Consider the following 17,490-nt stretch of genomic DNA (forward strand, 5'->3'; position numbering starts at 1 on the left):
AACAAGCACTGTAAAAGCTGCTCCGGGCCACTGTATGAAAAAAGCCTCAAATGACGTTCATAACTTCTCTCTCTGGTTCATTAGCCCACCATTCAGAAATCGCTTACATCTCCCCAGCTTCTAATTTAGAACAACGACCCAGTGCTAAATTCTCTCTGCATATTCTGTCACTGTTAGATTATTTTTAATTTGTTTCACTAACTGTGTGGTATGGACACCCAGGTTCCTATTTAACTGTTTTCTCAAATCCCGTTTGCCATTCCAATTATCTATTCCAGTACTAGCACACCTGATTGAATGAACTAGTTGACCATTTAAACCAGGATTAGATCTTTATGAGCGGAGCGGCTGGACTGGGGAATACTCAAGTCTTGATGTTTTATATAAATCTCTCCATGAACAGTCTTTTCTCTAATCCAGGATAAGTCAGGCCCTCAGATGAGCTTCCAAGGGCCTTTTAAGAATCTTCTTAGACAGACTGTCTGACTGATCCCAAATCATAGAAAAGGGTTGTTCTGGGAGTGAGACTGCCTGGCCCAGCTTAATACAGTAGCTCACAGGGGGAGCTAGCTTCCCTAGATCTGTTTGATTTCTGTCATGCTTCCCGGTGGTCTAGTCTCTCAGTCTCTCTCTCTCTCCCTCTCCCTCCCTCTCTCTCTCCCCCTTCAGAACCGGGAGCTTCAGATCATGAGGAAACTGGACCACTGCAACATAGTGCGTCTGCGCTACTTCTTCTACTCCAGTGGAGATAAGGTGGGGGCTTGTCCATCACTGTTGTATCTGTGAGTCTCTGTCCCAGGTGAGGGAGACTCTCTACTCAGCTAAATATGCTGCCAAACCTTTTGTTTCATTCACAGATATCCTTTCAATGATAAAAAAATGCCAAACTCTGGGTGTCACTTTTTAGGTTTCCAATCTGTTAGTTAAATCAGGAAGGGGTCAGTAAAACTGTATGGTGCATGATGGGATGTGCGTGTGGCCAGACAGACGTCCGTAGTTGCCATGTGTTGTGCAGTGTAGGTCTATTCCTGGGCACAGACAGACAGTCTACCAGGATGACCTGTCGTGGGGTTTCAATATGACGTGATCCTGCAGACTGGCACGGTGTGGTGGTAACACAGGGTGCCTGGCCTCTGGATCTGGGCCGAGGGGAACCAGAGCCCGCCGCGTGTCCAGACAGCCGGCTGCTTTTAACTAAATAGATCCATACCAAATTCTGCCCTTCTGTCTGTCCAGTGTTACTGCCCCCGGAAGACGCCGGAAATATTCTGGGGGTTTTCAGAGATCCGGTATCTTCAACCTAGCTTACTTTTCCACTGTTTGTTTTGCACCTGTTACCGTGGGTTCTGGCTGACGAAGCGTGCCTCACAATTTAGAATGTCCTCGCCTCGCCGGTATGGAAAAACATCTAGGAGAACCACACTGTGGGTGGACTCAAACAGGGGGATAAACCTGTCCAGTTGATTAATGTCACAGCAGCAGGAGAACGGGAAGCCTGTTCAGATGTGGCTCATGACTGTCTACCCCCCCAGCCGGAACGCCTTGGACTCTCAAGACTTTCCGCTGTGGAAGCTTTCGTTTCAGAGAGGTCAGTCTCGAACCAGGGCAGCGTTCCTCTGGGGACACAACAGAAAACGTTTCAAAAAGCAGCACCTCTGATAACGAACAACAGAGCTAGCCACTCCACGTTTCCTTACGTTTGGTGGCAAATGAACAAGACTCTGCTATGTGTGTCTTCAACTACATCAAAGGCAACTTTGTTATTTCAAAAGAATTGTGCAACCTGGGCAATTACCATAAATCTAATATACATTTTGAAACTTTTCTTAAACAATGTGCTATAATGAGGCAATTACTTAACCAAAGTTTAGTTAACTCAGCGCTACATAAATATTGTGCTCTTTAAAAAAAGCACTTTTTGAAATTAAATCATGCTGCCAGGTTATAATGAGGTTTATGGTAATTTTTTCACTTCAAAAATGTGCCCCCAAGGCAACATAAGTGTTTTTTCCCTTTTTACAGTATCTAATATATATTGTACCATTCGGTAAAATACACAGTTGCTGTGTTATACTGTTCAGTTCAATAATCTGGTTCGAACCTTGTGTTTTGAGTACTGGCCTTTCCTAACTTGATTGGTGAAGCACAAAATGGTGTCATTATAATGAAATCTGAGGCTTGCAGTGAGAACAACATAAACAACATTGCAAACAGAAACTCCATTTTATTTGTGACGCATTTTTCCAGCCCAGTAACATGCAACATTCATTGCGTTCATTACGCAAATGCAGAAAATATATGGAATGAGATCACACACTCAAGCACTCAAGCAATTGCTACCTGTTGCTGTCAAACCAATCAGCGACAAACATGGTCAGCTGGGAGCACGCTGTGGACCCAATCACCTGCCTTCTGCGCGAGTCGAGGAGCCAATCAGGGGTGGGTCATTTAGGGGCTGCCGTTGCTGTAGCGAGGCAGGCAAGAGCATGAGTCATCCACTGTGTGGGATTATTTTAGAGCATGGTTGTGTTCTGTCAAGTGTGTGTGTCGTGTGTGTGTATATCATTGTGAGAACATATGGGTGTGTCAGTCTGTCTGATTGTATGTCAGTGAGCGAGCACGTGTGCGTGTGCGTGTGCGTGTGCGCGTGCGCGTGCGTGCGCGTGTGTGTCTGCCTGTCACTGTGAAAGCACATAGGTGTGCTTGTCGGTCAGGCGGTCGGTCAGTCAGTGTGTGTCTGCCTGTCTGTCTCCACTGAGCGGAGAGATCAAACACTTCTAGTCTTTTTCTTAACTCAGTCTTATTCCCTTCCTTGTGCCCTGGGAACTGCCGATGTAGAACGTTTCATTGAAGACGTCTGCAGGGAGAAAGTGTGATATCCCATTGCCCCTTGCTAAAACAGTCCTCTCTTCCACTGCCAATAAACCCCCACAACCGTTTGATTCCCTTGATGTTGGGTCTTACGTCTCTCTGCCACATCACACTGCCATTTCTCCTGCCCGCCCTGTTTAGACACCCGTTGAAGCCTGGCACGTAATCAAGCATTTAGTCTTTGTGACAGAAAGCAGGAAAAAAGCCTTTCTTACTGAATGAATAAAGAGAGTCCCTCAGTGCTTCAGTTCATTTTCTATCGTTCCCCGCCTCACGAACAGCAACCAAATACATGTACCACCATTAGCACCTCTATGTTCTGTACTGACTGTCTCCGTCCATGGGTTGGTTCCAGAAGGACGAGGTCTACCTAAACCTGGTTCTGGACTACGTTCCCGAGACGGTCTACAGGGTGGCCAGACACTATAGCCGCGCCAAGCAGACCCTCCCCATGGTCTACGTTAAGGTAAGCCTGTTTAGCGCATTCTGTTGTACGGACCCGACCAGGGTCGAAGCCATATGTCAGATACTTGAGCTAGTGCCGGCGATGTCCCATTGACCTCGACCCCAGTGTGAACTGAAATAATCGCCCCACGCGTACAGGTTTGAGCCGGGCCATGTTAGGGGGAGGGCGCCGAGGTCATGCGGATGTGTGTGTCTGGCCCGGAAGGCGTGCAGGCTCCTCTGGGCATGCCCCTCCCGTCCGTCCACCAGACCGCACTGTTCGCCGTCATTGTGTAGCGGGCAGCCGCGGGGGCGTGGGCGGCCTTATTATAGCGCTGCCTCTGCCCTTCCAACTTCCTACTTAGGGAAGTGGAAGTAGTGGCATTAAACAAAGGGCCGGACTGGAGGCCAAAACACGGACCTCTGCCCTCCCGCCTTGCTGGGGCTTTCTGGGGAATTTGGACACTGTGGCACGCTGCTATGTTTAGCCCATTGAATACCACGGAGCAGGAAATGCCAGCTCTTGTGTTTTGAGTAGCAGGCTTAGATCATGCATTAAATTGTGCGTTTGTCCGTCCGCATCGCCCTCTGCAGTTGTACATGTACCAGCTCTTCCGGAGCTTGGCCTACATCCATTCCTTTGGGATCTGTCATCGGGACATCAAGCCCCAGAACCTGCTGCTGGACCCGGAGACGGCCGTGCTCAAGCTCTGCGACTTTGGCAGGTTGGTTGGACCGTGGAAATCCAATGGAGCCGTATTGACAGTGCGAGCCAGGATTTGATGGCTAGCAATGCTCTAAGACCCAGAACCAACCCAGTCCAGCTTGTAGAATTGTAATTACTACAAGGGACCTTAGGCTTTGAGTAGATATTTTGCTGGAAGATTTGTGGTCCACTGGATTTCTGTGAGGCTGGTTGGTAAAGGTCTGTAGCTGAGAGCATTGCTAGGTGTCGAATCTTATATTTTAACCATTCTTACCGGCAATTTTTCATTGTTTCCTTCCGCCATACCTGCTCATACTTTTGTTTGTCCCCCTTCCCACCTTCTGTCTTTCCATGCTTCCTTTCTTTTGTTTCCTCACTCATCCTTGGCTTTCCTTCGGCAGTGCGAAGCAGCTGGTCCGCGGTGAGCCCAACGTGTCTTACATCTGCTCACGGTACTACAGAGCCCCCGAGCTCATCTTTGGGGCCACTGACTACACCTCCAGCATAGGTATGCTCCAATTACACGCACAACTCAGACTGACTGCACCCTCAACTACAGTTGTGCTCAAAAGTTTGCATACCCTTGGAGAATTGGTAATACGCAGCTCCACTGCACCTTTTTCTTTCCTTTCCAAAAAAGTTGAAAAGGAAAGTTTTGAGTGAGGAACAGAAGCATTCAATTTGCAGTGTTCTCTTAATTTTAACCCTTCTTTTCCTCACTCAAAACTTTCCTTTTCAAGGTGCAGTGGTCTCTTAATTTTTTCTGGAGCTGTATGTACCATCTGTAAAGAGAACATGAGTGAGCGGGCAAAACACGTCTTTAATTTCTTATGGGATTTACATTCAACTATAGGTCATAACAGAATGGCACAATCATAAAACAAAACAAGGCAACAAAGAAAAAAATGAAGTGACCCCTGTTCAAAAGTCTGCATACCCTTAGTTCTTAATACTGTGTATTGCCCCCTTTAGCATCAGTGACAGCGTCTTTTGTAATTGTTGTCTATGAGGCCCTGAATTCTTGCAGGTGGTATAGCTGCCCATTAGTCTTGTCAAAATGCCTTCAGGTCATGCAAAGTCTTTGGTCGTCTTGCATGTATTGCACATTTGTTATCTCCCCAGAGTGGCTTGATGATATTAAGGTCAGGGGACTGTGATGGCCACTCAATTAATCAATCAATCAGATTTATTTATAAAACCCTTTTTACAGCAGCAGTTGTCACAAAGTGCTTTGACAGAGACACCCGGCCTTAAACCCCAAGGAGCAAACAACAGTAGTGTTGAAATTCCAGAACCTTCACCTTTTTCTGCTGTAACCACTGGAGGGTCAACTTGGCCTTTGTGCTTAGGGTCATTGTTGTGTGCTGGAAAGTCCAAGAGCGTCCCATGCACAGCTTTCGTACAGAATAATAAAAATGTTGATAACATGCTGCATTCATCTTGCCATACATTTACAGAAGGTACCACATGCCTTTTGAGCTCACAAACATCAGAGTGCCACCACCATGCTTCACAGTGGGGATGGTATTCTGTTCACTATAGGCCTCGTTGACCCCTCTCCAAACATAACGCTTATGGTTGTGACCATAATGCTCTATTTTGGTCTCGTTTCTCCAAATTACAGTGCGCCAGAATCTGTGAGGCGTGTCAAGGTGTTGTCGGGCATATTGTAACCAGGCTTTATTGTGGCATTGGTGCAGTAAAGGCTTCTTTCTGACAACTCGACCGTGCAGCTCATTTTTGTTCAAGTATCGCTGTATTGTGCTCCTTGAAACAACCACAATCCAAAGCAGCCTGTAGTTCTGAGGTTACCTGTGTTTTTTTTGGGTTTTTTGTATCCCGAACTATTCTTCTGGCAGTTTTGGCTGAAATCGTTCTTGGTCTAACTGACCTCGGCTTTGGATTTCCCACTTCTTAATGAGTGATTGAACAGTACTGACTGGCATTTGCAAAGTTCTTTTGACAGTTATTTTCTGTTCCCAATGGCTCAGTATCTAGCCTGCTCAGTGCATCCACGTGAGAGCTAACCAACTCATTGATTGACTATTTATACACTTACAGTAATTGCAATTTAAAAAGCCACAGGTTTGGGAAATTGACCTTTAATTGCCAATTTCACCTGTGTGTGTGTCTGTAACGAGGCCAAACATTCATGGGTATGTAAACTTTTGATATGGGCCATTTGTGTGATTTCTGTTATCATTATGAGTTAAAAAGCTGCCAAATAACTATGTGATAATAAAAGGCTTCATATGATCACTATCCCTAAATAAAATAAAAGTTTTTGCATGATCAGTCATTTTCAAAATCAATGCCAAGATTTCACAATTTCTGCCAGGGTACGCAAACTTATGAACACAAATGTACACACACACTTCAGATTGACGACTCCCTGAACTACACACACACACACACACACCTCAGACTGACTGCTGCCTGAACTACACGTACACACACACACACACACCTCAGACTGACTACTCCCTGAACTACACACAACACACACACACACACACCTCAGACTGACTACTCCCTGAACTACACACAACACACACACACACACACCTCAGACTGACTACTCCCTGAACTACACACAACACACACACACACACACACACCTCAGACTGACTACTCCCTGAACTACACACACACACACACCTCAGACTGACTGCTGCCTGAACTACACACACACACACACCTCAGACTGACTGCTCCCTGAACTACACACACACACCTCAGACTGACTACTCCCTGAACTACACACACACACACACACACCTCAGACTGACTACTCCCTGAACTACACACACACACACACACACACACACACCTCAGACTGACTACTCCCTGAACTACACACACACCTCAGACTGACTACTCCCTGAACTACACACACACACACACACACACACACACACACACACACACACACACACACACACACACCTCAGACTGACTACTCCCTGAACTACACACACACACACACACACACACACACCTCAGACTGACTACTCCCTGAACTACACACACACACACACCTCAGACTGACTACTCCCTGAACTACACACACACACACACCTCAGACTGACTACTCCCTGAACTACACACACACACACACACACACACCTCAGACTGACTACTCCCTGAACTACACACACACACACACACCTCAGACTGACTACTCCCTGAACTACACACAACACACACACACCTCAGACTGACTACTCCCTGAACTACACACAACACACACACACCTCAGACTGACTACTCCCTGAACTACACACAACACACACACACCTCAGACTGACTACTCCCTGAACTACACACAACACACACACACCTCAGACTGACTACTCCCTGAACTACACACAACACACACACACCTCAGACTGACTACTCCCTGAACTACACACAACACACACACACCTCAGACTGACTACTCCCTGAACTACACACAACACACACACACCTCAGACTGACTACTCCCTGAACTACACACAACACACACACACACACACCTCAGACTGACTACTCCCTGAACTACACACAACACACACACACACCTCAGACTGAAACTAGCAAAACTATTTTAATAGTTGAAAATGGACGGACAAATACTAAGCAGCATGCACTGCTTGTTACTGGCAGTGGTTTGCCAAAGCACCGTTATTGTTTGTGGTTGTGTGTCAGCGTGTGTGTGTGTGTGTGTGTGTGCGTGTGTGAACGCGAGCCCTGAAAGTTCTTCTTGATCCTCTGCAGACGTATGGTCGGCTGGCTGCGTTCTAGCAGAACTGTTGCTAGGGCAACCCATTTTCCCCGGTGACAGTGGGGTGGATCAGCTGGTGGAGATCATCAAGGTAAAAACATCTGCCTTCAGGTGTCAGTAAACAGACAGATGGACTGAAACCAGACAGACAGCTGGATGGAAACCAGAGAGCCGGCAGACAGGAAGTGTGTGGACGAATATACCAACTAACTGATAGACAAAGACAGACAGAAAGCCTGAGTCTGAAATGAAGTATCTTCCGTAAGTGGTTAAGTTACCAATGTATTGAGGAAACCTTTGGCAAGTTACCGCTAAGTACAGGCCTGACATTTCAAATGTGCACTGTCATTCACAGGGCTCAACTGATTCTTTTTTTTACTTACTGGCCCAAATGTATTTTTTTACTCTTACTCCTTTGAAAAGTTGTAATTTATCAGTGTTAAAACATAGAACTAAATACTTTTGTTACTTAACATGATTAATTATTTATTAGATGCATTCTGGATATATAAAACAAAATATTTTTATGTTTCTTTCATAACATTTCAAATGTATAAAAATGAATAAAAAAATAAGTCAAAGCATTTGACTTTCCAACAAAACACTAACTCATTCACCCCAGGGAACAAGGCGACCGGCTGGTCCATCTTAGTTACTAGGTATGCGGTTGTTATGTCGTGCATTCACCTAATGGGCATCTGCATTTAAATGATACAACCAAGGGCCCTGAAGACGGGTTGTCAGCCACCCGCTTGGCTGTCATGCTGACCAGGTGCTGTTTGATATTGGCATGGCTGGTCAGGGATTGTTTGTGAAAGTTGTCAGTACCTTTGTAAAAAGACCCACATTTGACCTCTGTAGCCGGGGACAGTGCCCCTGAGTCCCATTGACGTCAAAACAGGTAAATACGTTTTTGCCTTCTTCAATTGAGCGACTTGTGCACGTAAACATTTTTGTAATTGAAAAACAACACCAGACAGCCAAGCGTCACGTCACTGCTCAATTCTTGACTGGTCAACAGCGCGCGAAAGGTGGTTTTGGGCGTGTGCCAGATTACGAACCAACTGGAGGATGTGGAGTTTATGATGCGATGATTATTTTACAGTCTCGTTGTCCCGATGGGGAGTGACTTGTTAGTTTGATCAGTCCTGACTTGACTTTCTACTGGCCCGGGTCCATTGTCATTGTCAAGCCTTGGTACATATTGATGGATGTGCAAACTGTTTCTTTGTCTCTGTGTCTCCCCAGGTTCTCGGCACCCCCACTCGGGAACAGATCAGAGAGATGAATCCCAACTACACCGAGTTCAAGTTCCCTCAGATCAAGGCCCATCCATGGACTAAGGTGAGTCAACAGGTACATGAAACTTTTTTTATTTTTACTACTTTGAGACTTCTATTGCATGTACCTGCGTTGTCTTTCACGTTTGGGCTCACAGGGTGTGCTGACTATGCCTCCAGCTAGGCAGTTTGCACTTTGGGACGTGGACTGAACATCTTAACTTGTAGAGTAACATGTCCCATTAGTCTGGAAGTGCAATATTAAAGTGTGAAGTGACATCTGAACCGTTCACAAGTGGAAAAGCATTTAACAAGGTAATGTCTAGAATAATGCCTAAGATGTAGCTAAACTCTGTGGATTTATTCAGGACTCGATCCTTAATAAATCAACAGAGTTAGTTCACTTCACGCTTTAATGTAAAGTGTATTATTCTAGACATTACCTTGTTAAATGCTTTTCCACTTGTGAACGGTTCAGATGTTAGTGCTTTGATGTTAGTACTCCACAGTTTAGAAGAGTTCACATTTAGTGCTGTAATTAACATATCTTAAGGTTTCTGCTGAAGCCTTCCAAAAATGAAAGAATTAGAGTCAAGGGGAAGCAAATTGGGACAGGAAGATCTGTTGCTCTATTTTACACTGGTTAGATCTCAAATGCAGCCACTTTCTTCATCTCCTTCTCGAAATCCATTGGAGGCGAAGGCTAGAGAGGGGGCTGTCTGGTTTTCTCAGCCAATGGGTTTGGAGAAGAGGAAGAGAGTAGCACACAATGGAGATCATTCTGGCTGTCCCCTCTGTAGGACATGTGGATGCTCCCTCCAGGGGTGGAGTGCTGCACTGCACTGTTCCTACATAAACATGTTATAACCCTTGTCAGAAACCATTCATAGGATTAAGTCATATTTAGAAAATCTTATGTTGGAGCCTTTTGTGGAGAGAGTTTGCTAAAAATCAGCACTCCATAACTGTATTATTTAAGATTTGATCCATGCTAATGTATTGCATATCACTATCACCTGTAGCGTTGTGTATCTATGCATCTATACCAAGCCTTTTGAATGTCTTGGCAGTCACACAGTAGATTTGTGGCAGAAAATGGATTACATTTCAGATTTACACACAGTGTTTGATTGCCATTGCGAGATGCATAACATCTCCCATGATAGTTCAGCAAATGTAGGTTGAAGTTGCCCCTAGGCTCTGATTTTGGGTCGGTTTAGTAGTTTTCTCACTAATGGTTAAGATAAGGGAGAGCTGATCCCAGATCTGTGCCTACTGGAAACTTGACCTTGGAACTTTAGCCAAAGTGTGACCTCTAACCTGTGTCATTGACCGGTTTCAGCCTTGTGTGATTGGCTCTCAGGTGTTCCGGCCGCGCACGCCGCCCGAGGCCATCGCCCTGTGCTCGCGGCTGCTGGAGTACACGCCCACCGCACGCTTCACGCCCCTGGAGGCCTGTGCCCACTCCTTTTTTGACGAGCTCCGGGACCCCAACCTCAAGCTGCCCAATGGGCGTGAGAAACCCCTGCTCTTCAACTTCTCCACGCAGGGTATGAATGGAACTTAGAGACACATACCCCACCGAGATTTGTACCTTCTATAGAATTTCTAGAAATGGTCAAACTACTGCAATTTGCCTGGGACAAGGTAGATTTAACTGGCCTGAGATAAAGCCCCCCAGATTTGTGCAGTGGTCTAAGTTACTAAGTCAGTTGGCTCATCCCCGTCTGGGTTGAACAGGATGGATCTTGGGCGACATTCTTGCGTCTAGTATCGCTTTAGGGACTTCTTGTAGTTGATCAGGTGCCTGAAAGCTCTGCCAGCGGTGAAATGCGTTCTCCTCAACGCTCATGTGTGCCAGTGAAACGTGTTCTTTGAGCGAACAGTTACGTTCAACTCTTTTAACCTCCACAAGGGAAAGCCATAATACTGAATTGGAATTCATGAAATTGGGAAGACCCAAAACAAATAAAATAGTTCGTTTCTCTGGGCTTTAGTTTAGCCACCCTTAGTTTTTAGGAAACCATGAACAAAATCAGACCAAACATTTATGAAGAGGTACTCATTTTGTGGAATCTTAAGGACGAAACCTCACATTAAATGTGTGAAGAAAGTTAGGCAACATTTTTATCGATTTCACAAAGTTAAGTGGCTGCATTTTATTACATATTTTATAATGTATGTATCTAAACCACAATTTTGTTCAGATTGTTTTTACATGCACTTCAATTCTAAAGCTAGCATGAAAGGGTAGGCATGTCGCAGTGTGGCTAATAGTATGACTAACTTATAAAATGTTTGCCTTAGGATATAAAGCAATAACCACCAAATCACATAGAGGTGACGATTCCAGTTAGTCAGTTTGAGGCCGAATAGAGGTCACCGAATAGAGGTACGTATTAGTGTGCCATACATTTTTACTACAGAAAAAGCGGGTCTAGCCCTTCAGTTTCAAGAGAGATCATCCAAGAAAGTGGAAGAATCTATTCTAGCAGCAGACAATACTGAAACTGTATAGGTTAAAAAACATTACCAAATTAAAGATTTTTTTTAGCAAAATCTTGCTAAATTCTATGCTAGAGTATCAGAGGAAAGTAAGTCCTTATCTGATAACATGGGAGTCTGAGCTTGCTAACCATATAAAAAAATCTTGCAGCGCAGTTGAATTAGGTAGCCCTTAGGGCAGAACCATTTTGGTACATCAAAACAACATCCGTGTCCCAGACAGCTTATCAACAAATGGAAGGGTAAGTGCTTTTCAACAGAGATACATATCGTTGAACACTTCAACAATATGTATTCATTTTATTAATTTAACCTTGATTTTATCTTTGAGTCATACTCAGAACAAGAACTCTGTTGCAGAGGAACTCTGAGTTTTCAGAATGACCTGCATCAAGAAATCATATATCTGCAAGAAACAAAACAAGCAAAAAGAAATGCTAAGTAATCACAAAGACCTTCATATGTAGTACTAATACATCTCACTGCTAAGTTTTTCCCCCCAAGTTTAGCACACCGTAATAGTAATCTGTCCCCTTGTGTTGAAATGCAACACCCAGTCACATGTGGCCATGTTATATTTTAATAGATAGCTACCTGCAAGTGATAGGCAAAAGAGGTCTGGTCCTTCTCAGATGACAAAACTTTAAGTGAAAGTAAACTTCAAACAAGAAGTTAATCTTGAAATTATGTTAACAAAATTAGCAGCCATATCTTCCTTGATAACTGCCTCCACTGTCACACAGAGTGGCAGTCACTCATCTCTAAACACCAGCAAGCTCAAAAACTAGGCAACTGCTCCTGTTTGGCTCCGAGTTAATGTGTCTGAGCCTCTCTGAAGATTTTGACACTTCACTTCTTCCCCCAAACAGTCGCCACAACCATTGCGAGTCAAGTAGTGATTGGTTGATTTTATTGTCATTCCCAAATTCTTTTGTCAGAAAATAATCGGATTTTTTCTCTTTGGTATTATCCCTTTACCAAAATCAAACTAACAATGTTAAATCAGAAGATCATAATTGTGGAAAACATGAACTGGAAAGTATTAATAAAATAATCCTGATATTTGCCCACTGAAATATCAAATAATGCTTTTACTAAATGTGATGATGAATCAATTATAATTTCATGTTATCAGAGTGAGTGAAAGCCAGGCCTGAAGTGGGGTAGTGGGAAATGCATCATCTGGGTCCAAGTTTTAACTAGATGTCTGTCTGAGTGATGTGGTGTTTCACTCTCTGCTTCCTCAGAATTGTCCAGTAACCCCTCCCTAGCCTCCATCCTAATCCCCGCCCACGCTCGTAATCAGCCCGGGGCCTCCACCCCTACCAATGCCTCCGCACCCTCAGGTTAGTACACCCCTCCGCCGTCTCTCTCTCTCCATCCCTATCCTCTCCAGCTAATGCACATTCTCAGTACAACCCCCGCCCATTTCTCGCTCGCCCATTTTTCTGCTTCCTGTTCCAGACACCAACAGCGGTGACCGTGGCCAGATCACCAATGCTGCCTCTGCCTCTGCTTCCAACACATCCACCTGAGACCACCTCCACCCCTCCCGAAGTCACCCCATATTAACCACCGGATCCCTCTGCCCCCTGCCCATGCCGCAGTTCCTGGAAAACAGTGGCATGGATGAACGACAACCAACCGAAAAACGCAAAGCCTGGCAAAGAGACACCCAGCAAAGACGAACACACAAAGAAAACCTAATCTGAACTTAGTGACTCCCCCGAACCACCTCCACCCCCGCCACCGTCATTTTATTGTTGTTTATTTATTTGTACAAAAAGGACAACCGTGATGTGTCCTTAGAGCTGCTCTTCATCTTCCTGTGATTTGCAGAGAAGGGGACCGAGTGCGGGTGTGTTTAGTGTAGAGATAATGTATAGATTTATAAATATACAAAATATTCTGACATGTCTGTTTCCATAGACAATCTCCCTTCCTTTTCTGTCTTGCTAGCTCAAAGTCATCACTTTTTCTCTGTAGAAGAGGCCCCTTACCTGCGTCCTGCAATAGCCTTACGTTCAGAGGGGGGCCACGTGGCCCCTGTTGACTCCATCTCACCCATTAGAGCCTGAGGAGCTCGCAGACGTTGTGACTTGTGATGTTTGACCTTTGTGTGTGTGTGTGCGTGCGTGCGTGTGCGCGTGCGTGTGCGCGTGCGCGTGTGTGTGCGTGTGCGTGTGTGTGTGCGTGCGTGTTCAGATGCACAGTTGATACTTTGTAGAATGGTTGGCTTCTCTGTCTCTACCGCATCGGAAATCAAAGTTCTGCTATGCAGCACCAATATGTGCTTCTAACGTTCAACTTGTGAGGCAACAGCTGTCATGAACCTAACCAAGCAAACATTGTTTTTAATGCCCTGAAAAAGACCTGTTTTTCGCTTAAAGATAATTGGATTCATAAATATTGCTCCTAAATATTTATCAGTGCTACCTGGCATTTTTATTTGGGAGCACCCTTACAAAAGAAATCACCCAGATAATAATAATTTTAATGACTGTAATGATCTTGAGGAGATGAGCTTTAAAAGTAGCTAGGGATTATGTAGTGCCAGTCTAGGGTATAACACCATCTATTTATCTGGTGCCTCTTAACCCTGTAATTGGTAAATCTGCCAATTCTTATCATTAATACCTCAATTTTTCATTTTGCTTCTAAATGTCAATGTGATTCTTTGTTTTTCCACTCCAGAGTACGTGCTCATTGTAAAAAAAAAAAGATTATAATAAAAAAAAGAAAATCAGTGTAGAGCCCTGGGTATTTTAGTACCCACAAGACTTTGCCAGTACTGACCTAAGAGCAAGATTCTGTTGGACTTTCATGTGACTGCAATGAAGACCAGGATCTCATTTTACTTTTTTGCTGCTTGTCATAGACATTATGACTAGTAATACCAGGTTTTGTTATGGTTCTTGTTAGGGCTGGATGGGTTGGGATTTCTGGACCGGGCTATGAAGGAATCTTGGATTAGGGAGTAAGCTGTTGATTGTGCTGCATTTTATCACCATCTGTCTTCATTTTCATTCTGTCCAAAATAACAGCCCATTCCCTAGACTTCAGTGCACTATCGTTTTGACCCAAGCCCCAAATGGCTCTGAAAAAAAAAAAAAAAGAAAGAAGAAATGTAGGGAAAAGGTGCCATTTCAATGCAGCCCATTAAAATATGAACCACTGTTGAAGTACTCCCTTTTTCTGACCTGTCCCCGTTCCCCTGTTGCAACTGAAAGTCCTCCCACCCTTTCCCTCAGATATTCCAAGACCTACACAACACATGTATGTTGATGCTCTTCACCAAACTGGCGTGTTTGTGTGTGTATGGTATGTAAATAGGCAGATCTGAGAACAGTTAATGAGCAAAACCCAAGACAAATATTTGTTTCCCACCATTTTGTTTTTTTTCTCCTTCCATTTGGCCATATAGTTCAATCTTGATTGTACAGTACATTAGGTGCCAGTCGTATCGTTGTGAAAATAACCAGTAATGTACTGTGTATTTATAGTTTGGAGTGCCTTTGCTTCCACTCGTTCTCTCCTCTCCCCAGGTCTGCTACCTCCTTCCTCCACGGTCCTAACTGGAGGCTCCGGTGTGAAATTGCCCTTACAAACAGATCTGGGTTCAGCTTGGTTTCCCAAATCGTAATCCATGAACAATTAGCGAGGAAAAATGCTAAACTGACCCAAGACCGTCATCGAGGGCAACCTCACCTAACTCCTTCCTGGAGTGCTGTTGACTTCTATCTATTTCTGGTCTGCCATGCACCACAATGTGCGGCACCCAAGACGCATCCCTCGGACACACCCATCGGCGCCTAATCACTGTTTTTGTCCGTACGATTGGCTCTGTCTTTGATGTTGGGATCAACTTTGCTTGAGATTGGTTGGGGGAGTTGACTAATTAATTATCTTTTTAAATTGTTAAGAGGAAGTGATTGTCTTTCGAGGAATGTTGGATGTATTTTTTTTAATGTGTTTTTATTGTTTTATGAGAACTGCACTTTCACACCTCTACACGGTGAGGGAGAAGGTCTTGTTGTATCCAGTATTACTTTCTCAACTATGGCAATAAAGACTTGGTTTGTTCATGCTATTCACCAGACTTTCTCAACAGCACTCCGGGAGAGATGTCATGTAGCATCCTTTCTGTTTTAGATTTGTTTTAAAGCATATGTCTATGCTTGCTTGTAATATTTGCATCCCTAGATGTGTTGCTATCCAATCACCTAGCCTCTAAAACAATGTGACCACTTCTTGTGACTTAAAAGGATAGTATAAGATGTAGAGAAAACAATGTTTAAAAAAAAAAAAATTACAAAATAAAGGACTGAGTTACATTCAGGATATGGCATACACTTGTGAATAGCTGTCTGAAATTAAGAATTTACAACTGAAAAAATACTATAACATTACTACTTGAATGCCTCTGTTTGTGACTGAAATTTTATTTTCCTTTTGAATATAAAACTTTTTTTTGTGAAGGTGTATGCTAAATGTCCCCTCTCCCTGTAAATATTTCTGTCTCTGTGTGACTTGGTTCAGAGAAATAGTTACCTGGTACTGTAATTTGCATTAAATAAACAGTAGGTTAGCCTGGAAATGAACTTGCTTGTCTATGTTTTTGTTCTTATATGCTACCTTGGTGAACAGTGAAACTGAGTTAACTGAACTTGCCCAAGAACGACAATGTTTGGGTTTTTGCTGAAAATTTTAAAAATCTGGACAAAGCTGAATTATGTAAATTTGCGTATAGGTTGTGGTTTACAGTTAGACTCACTTCCATACTCTCCGTTTTAGAAAAATATATGACCTTGCATGTTCCAGATTAATCTAGCATATCAATCACTGGTTATTGTAATGCCTGCGTTCGCACTGAGATAACCCTCAAAGCCAAAACTGCAAGACCGAATCAAATTCAATATTGAGTCAGATAAATGCCAACAAATGTAGGGTTTTTAATCCAAACTTCATACTGTACATCTGGCACAACTTCTACATCACTACGGACATTTTGTAAAAATGGTGGAGGGGTTGCATGCTTTTTCAAATACAATGTGATTTTAATTTCTCCTATGGTCCTTAGATTGGTGCGGTGTTGGAAGAATCAAACATCAGAAGCGTATGTTTTTATGAACATTCAGGTAAAAATATCTATGTTGCCTATTTCAAACAAATAGAACAGGAATTTCTATCTGCAACATTTGAAAATTATTGAACTGCCCCCCTCCAATTCCCACAATATGTTTTCCATTGTCCTTATGTAGCTAATACTTTGCAAATTACACCGGAACCCTTGTGATTATCCATATTCCTAATAACGTGACAGCGTATTCCTTTTGCTTGCCAGGTCGTGATTTAGACAGCTAATGATGGCATTATTACAGAAATGACATTTTGTACTTGGTTAGGTTATGAATTTAATTTAAAGGACAGATTTAAAGCCTATAACATTTAGTGAGCAGCCTGTTTGGCTCATTTAGCCAAATATTGCCTTAGCCTGTTTCTCACACTGAGTTGAAGTGCCTTTCTACTTTGGTCCTAAATGAACAGGTTTACATTTTTTATTTAGGCACATCTGGTTATGTGGAAAACATGGTTGGACTACTTCACATAGCTTAGAAATTTGAAAAGAGTTGGGGGGAAGAGAATCACTGGATTGCTGTGACGGCTTGAGGATTCAGTGAAGGAAGCTATTCTGTTAGCTATCACAATGCTTGTAGCGTGAAATCAACTATCCAGGGATTCTTGAAAGCTTTTTATAATCTTAATACACTTTAGTAGAAAAACCTGAGCCCCCTGCTGGCCTCCGGGAGGGGGTTCACCCACCCCATCTCCTGGCCCGACCCGGCTGCCACCACTGATGACCGAGTTCAAGGGCGTCAGTGGTCTTGAACCCTACCCGCAGGCCGTAAGGTGTCCCG

General features: G+C 43.8%; 1 protein-coding gene across 4 annotated transcripts in view; it reads left to right on the top strand.

Annotated features, from left to right (window-relative positions):
* Positions 1–16,173, top strand: part of LOC105031009 (glycogen synthase kinase-3 beta) — a 37,747-nt gene extending 21,574 nt beyond the window's left edge. Inside the window, exons 3-11 of one of the 4 annotated variants that reach the window (XM_010905176.5) lie at positions 670–753; positions 3,227–3,337; positions 3,910–4,040; positions 4,423–4,529; positions 7,781–7,878; positions 9,036–9,143; positions 10,410–10,617; positions 12,820–12,918; positions 13,037–16,173. In XM_010905176.5, coding sequence (XP_010903478.1) covers positions 670–753; positions 3,227–3,337; positions 3,910–4,040; positions 4,423–4,529; positions 7,781–7,878; positions 9,036–9,143; positions 10,410–10,617; positions 12,820–12,918; positions 13,037–13,107 — 1,017 coding nt within the window. In that variant the 3' untranslated portion in view covers positions 13,108–16,173. The remainder of the gene's footprint in view (positions 1–669; positions 754–3,226; positions 3,338–3,909; positions 4,041–4,422; positions 4,530–7,780; positions 7,879–9,035; positions 9,144–10,409; positions 10,618–12,819; positions 12,919–13,036) is intronic. The other 3 variants (XM_010905178.5, XM_010905177.5, XM_010905179.5) reach the window with 3 other exon arrangements.
* The last annotated feature ends 1,317 nt before the right edge of the window (positions 16,174–17,490 follow it).

The sequence above is a fragment of the Esox lucius genome, chromosome 22, assembly GCF_011004845.1.
Source record: "Esox lucius isolate fEsoLuc1 chromosome 22, fEsoLuc1.pri, whole genome shotgun sequence".
Taxonomy (NCBI): Eukaryota; Metazoa; Chordata; class Actinopteri; order Esociformes; family Esocidae; genus Esox; species Esox lucius.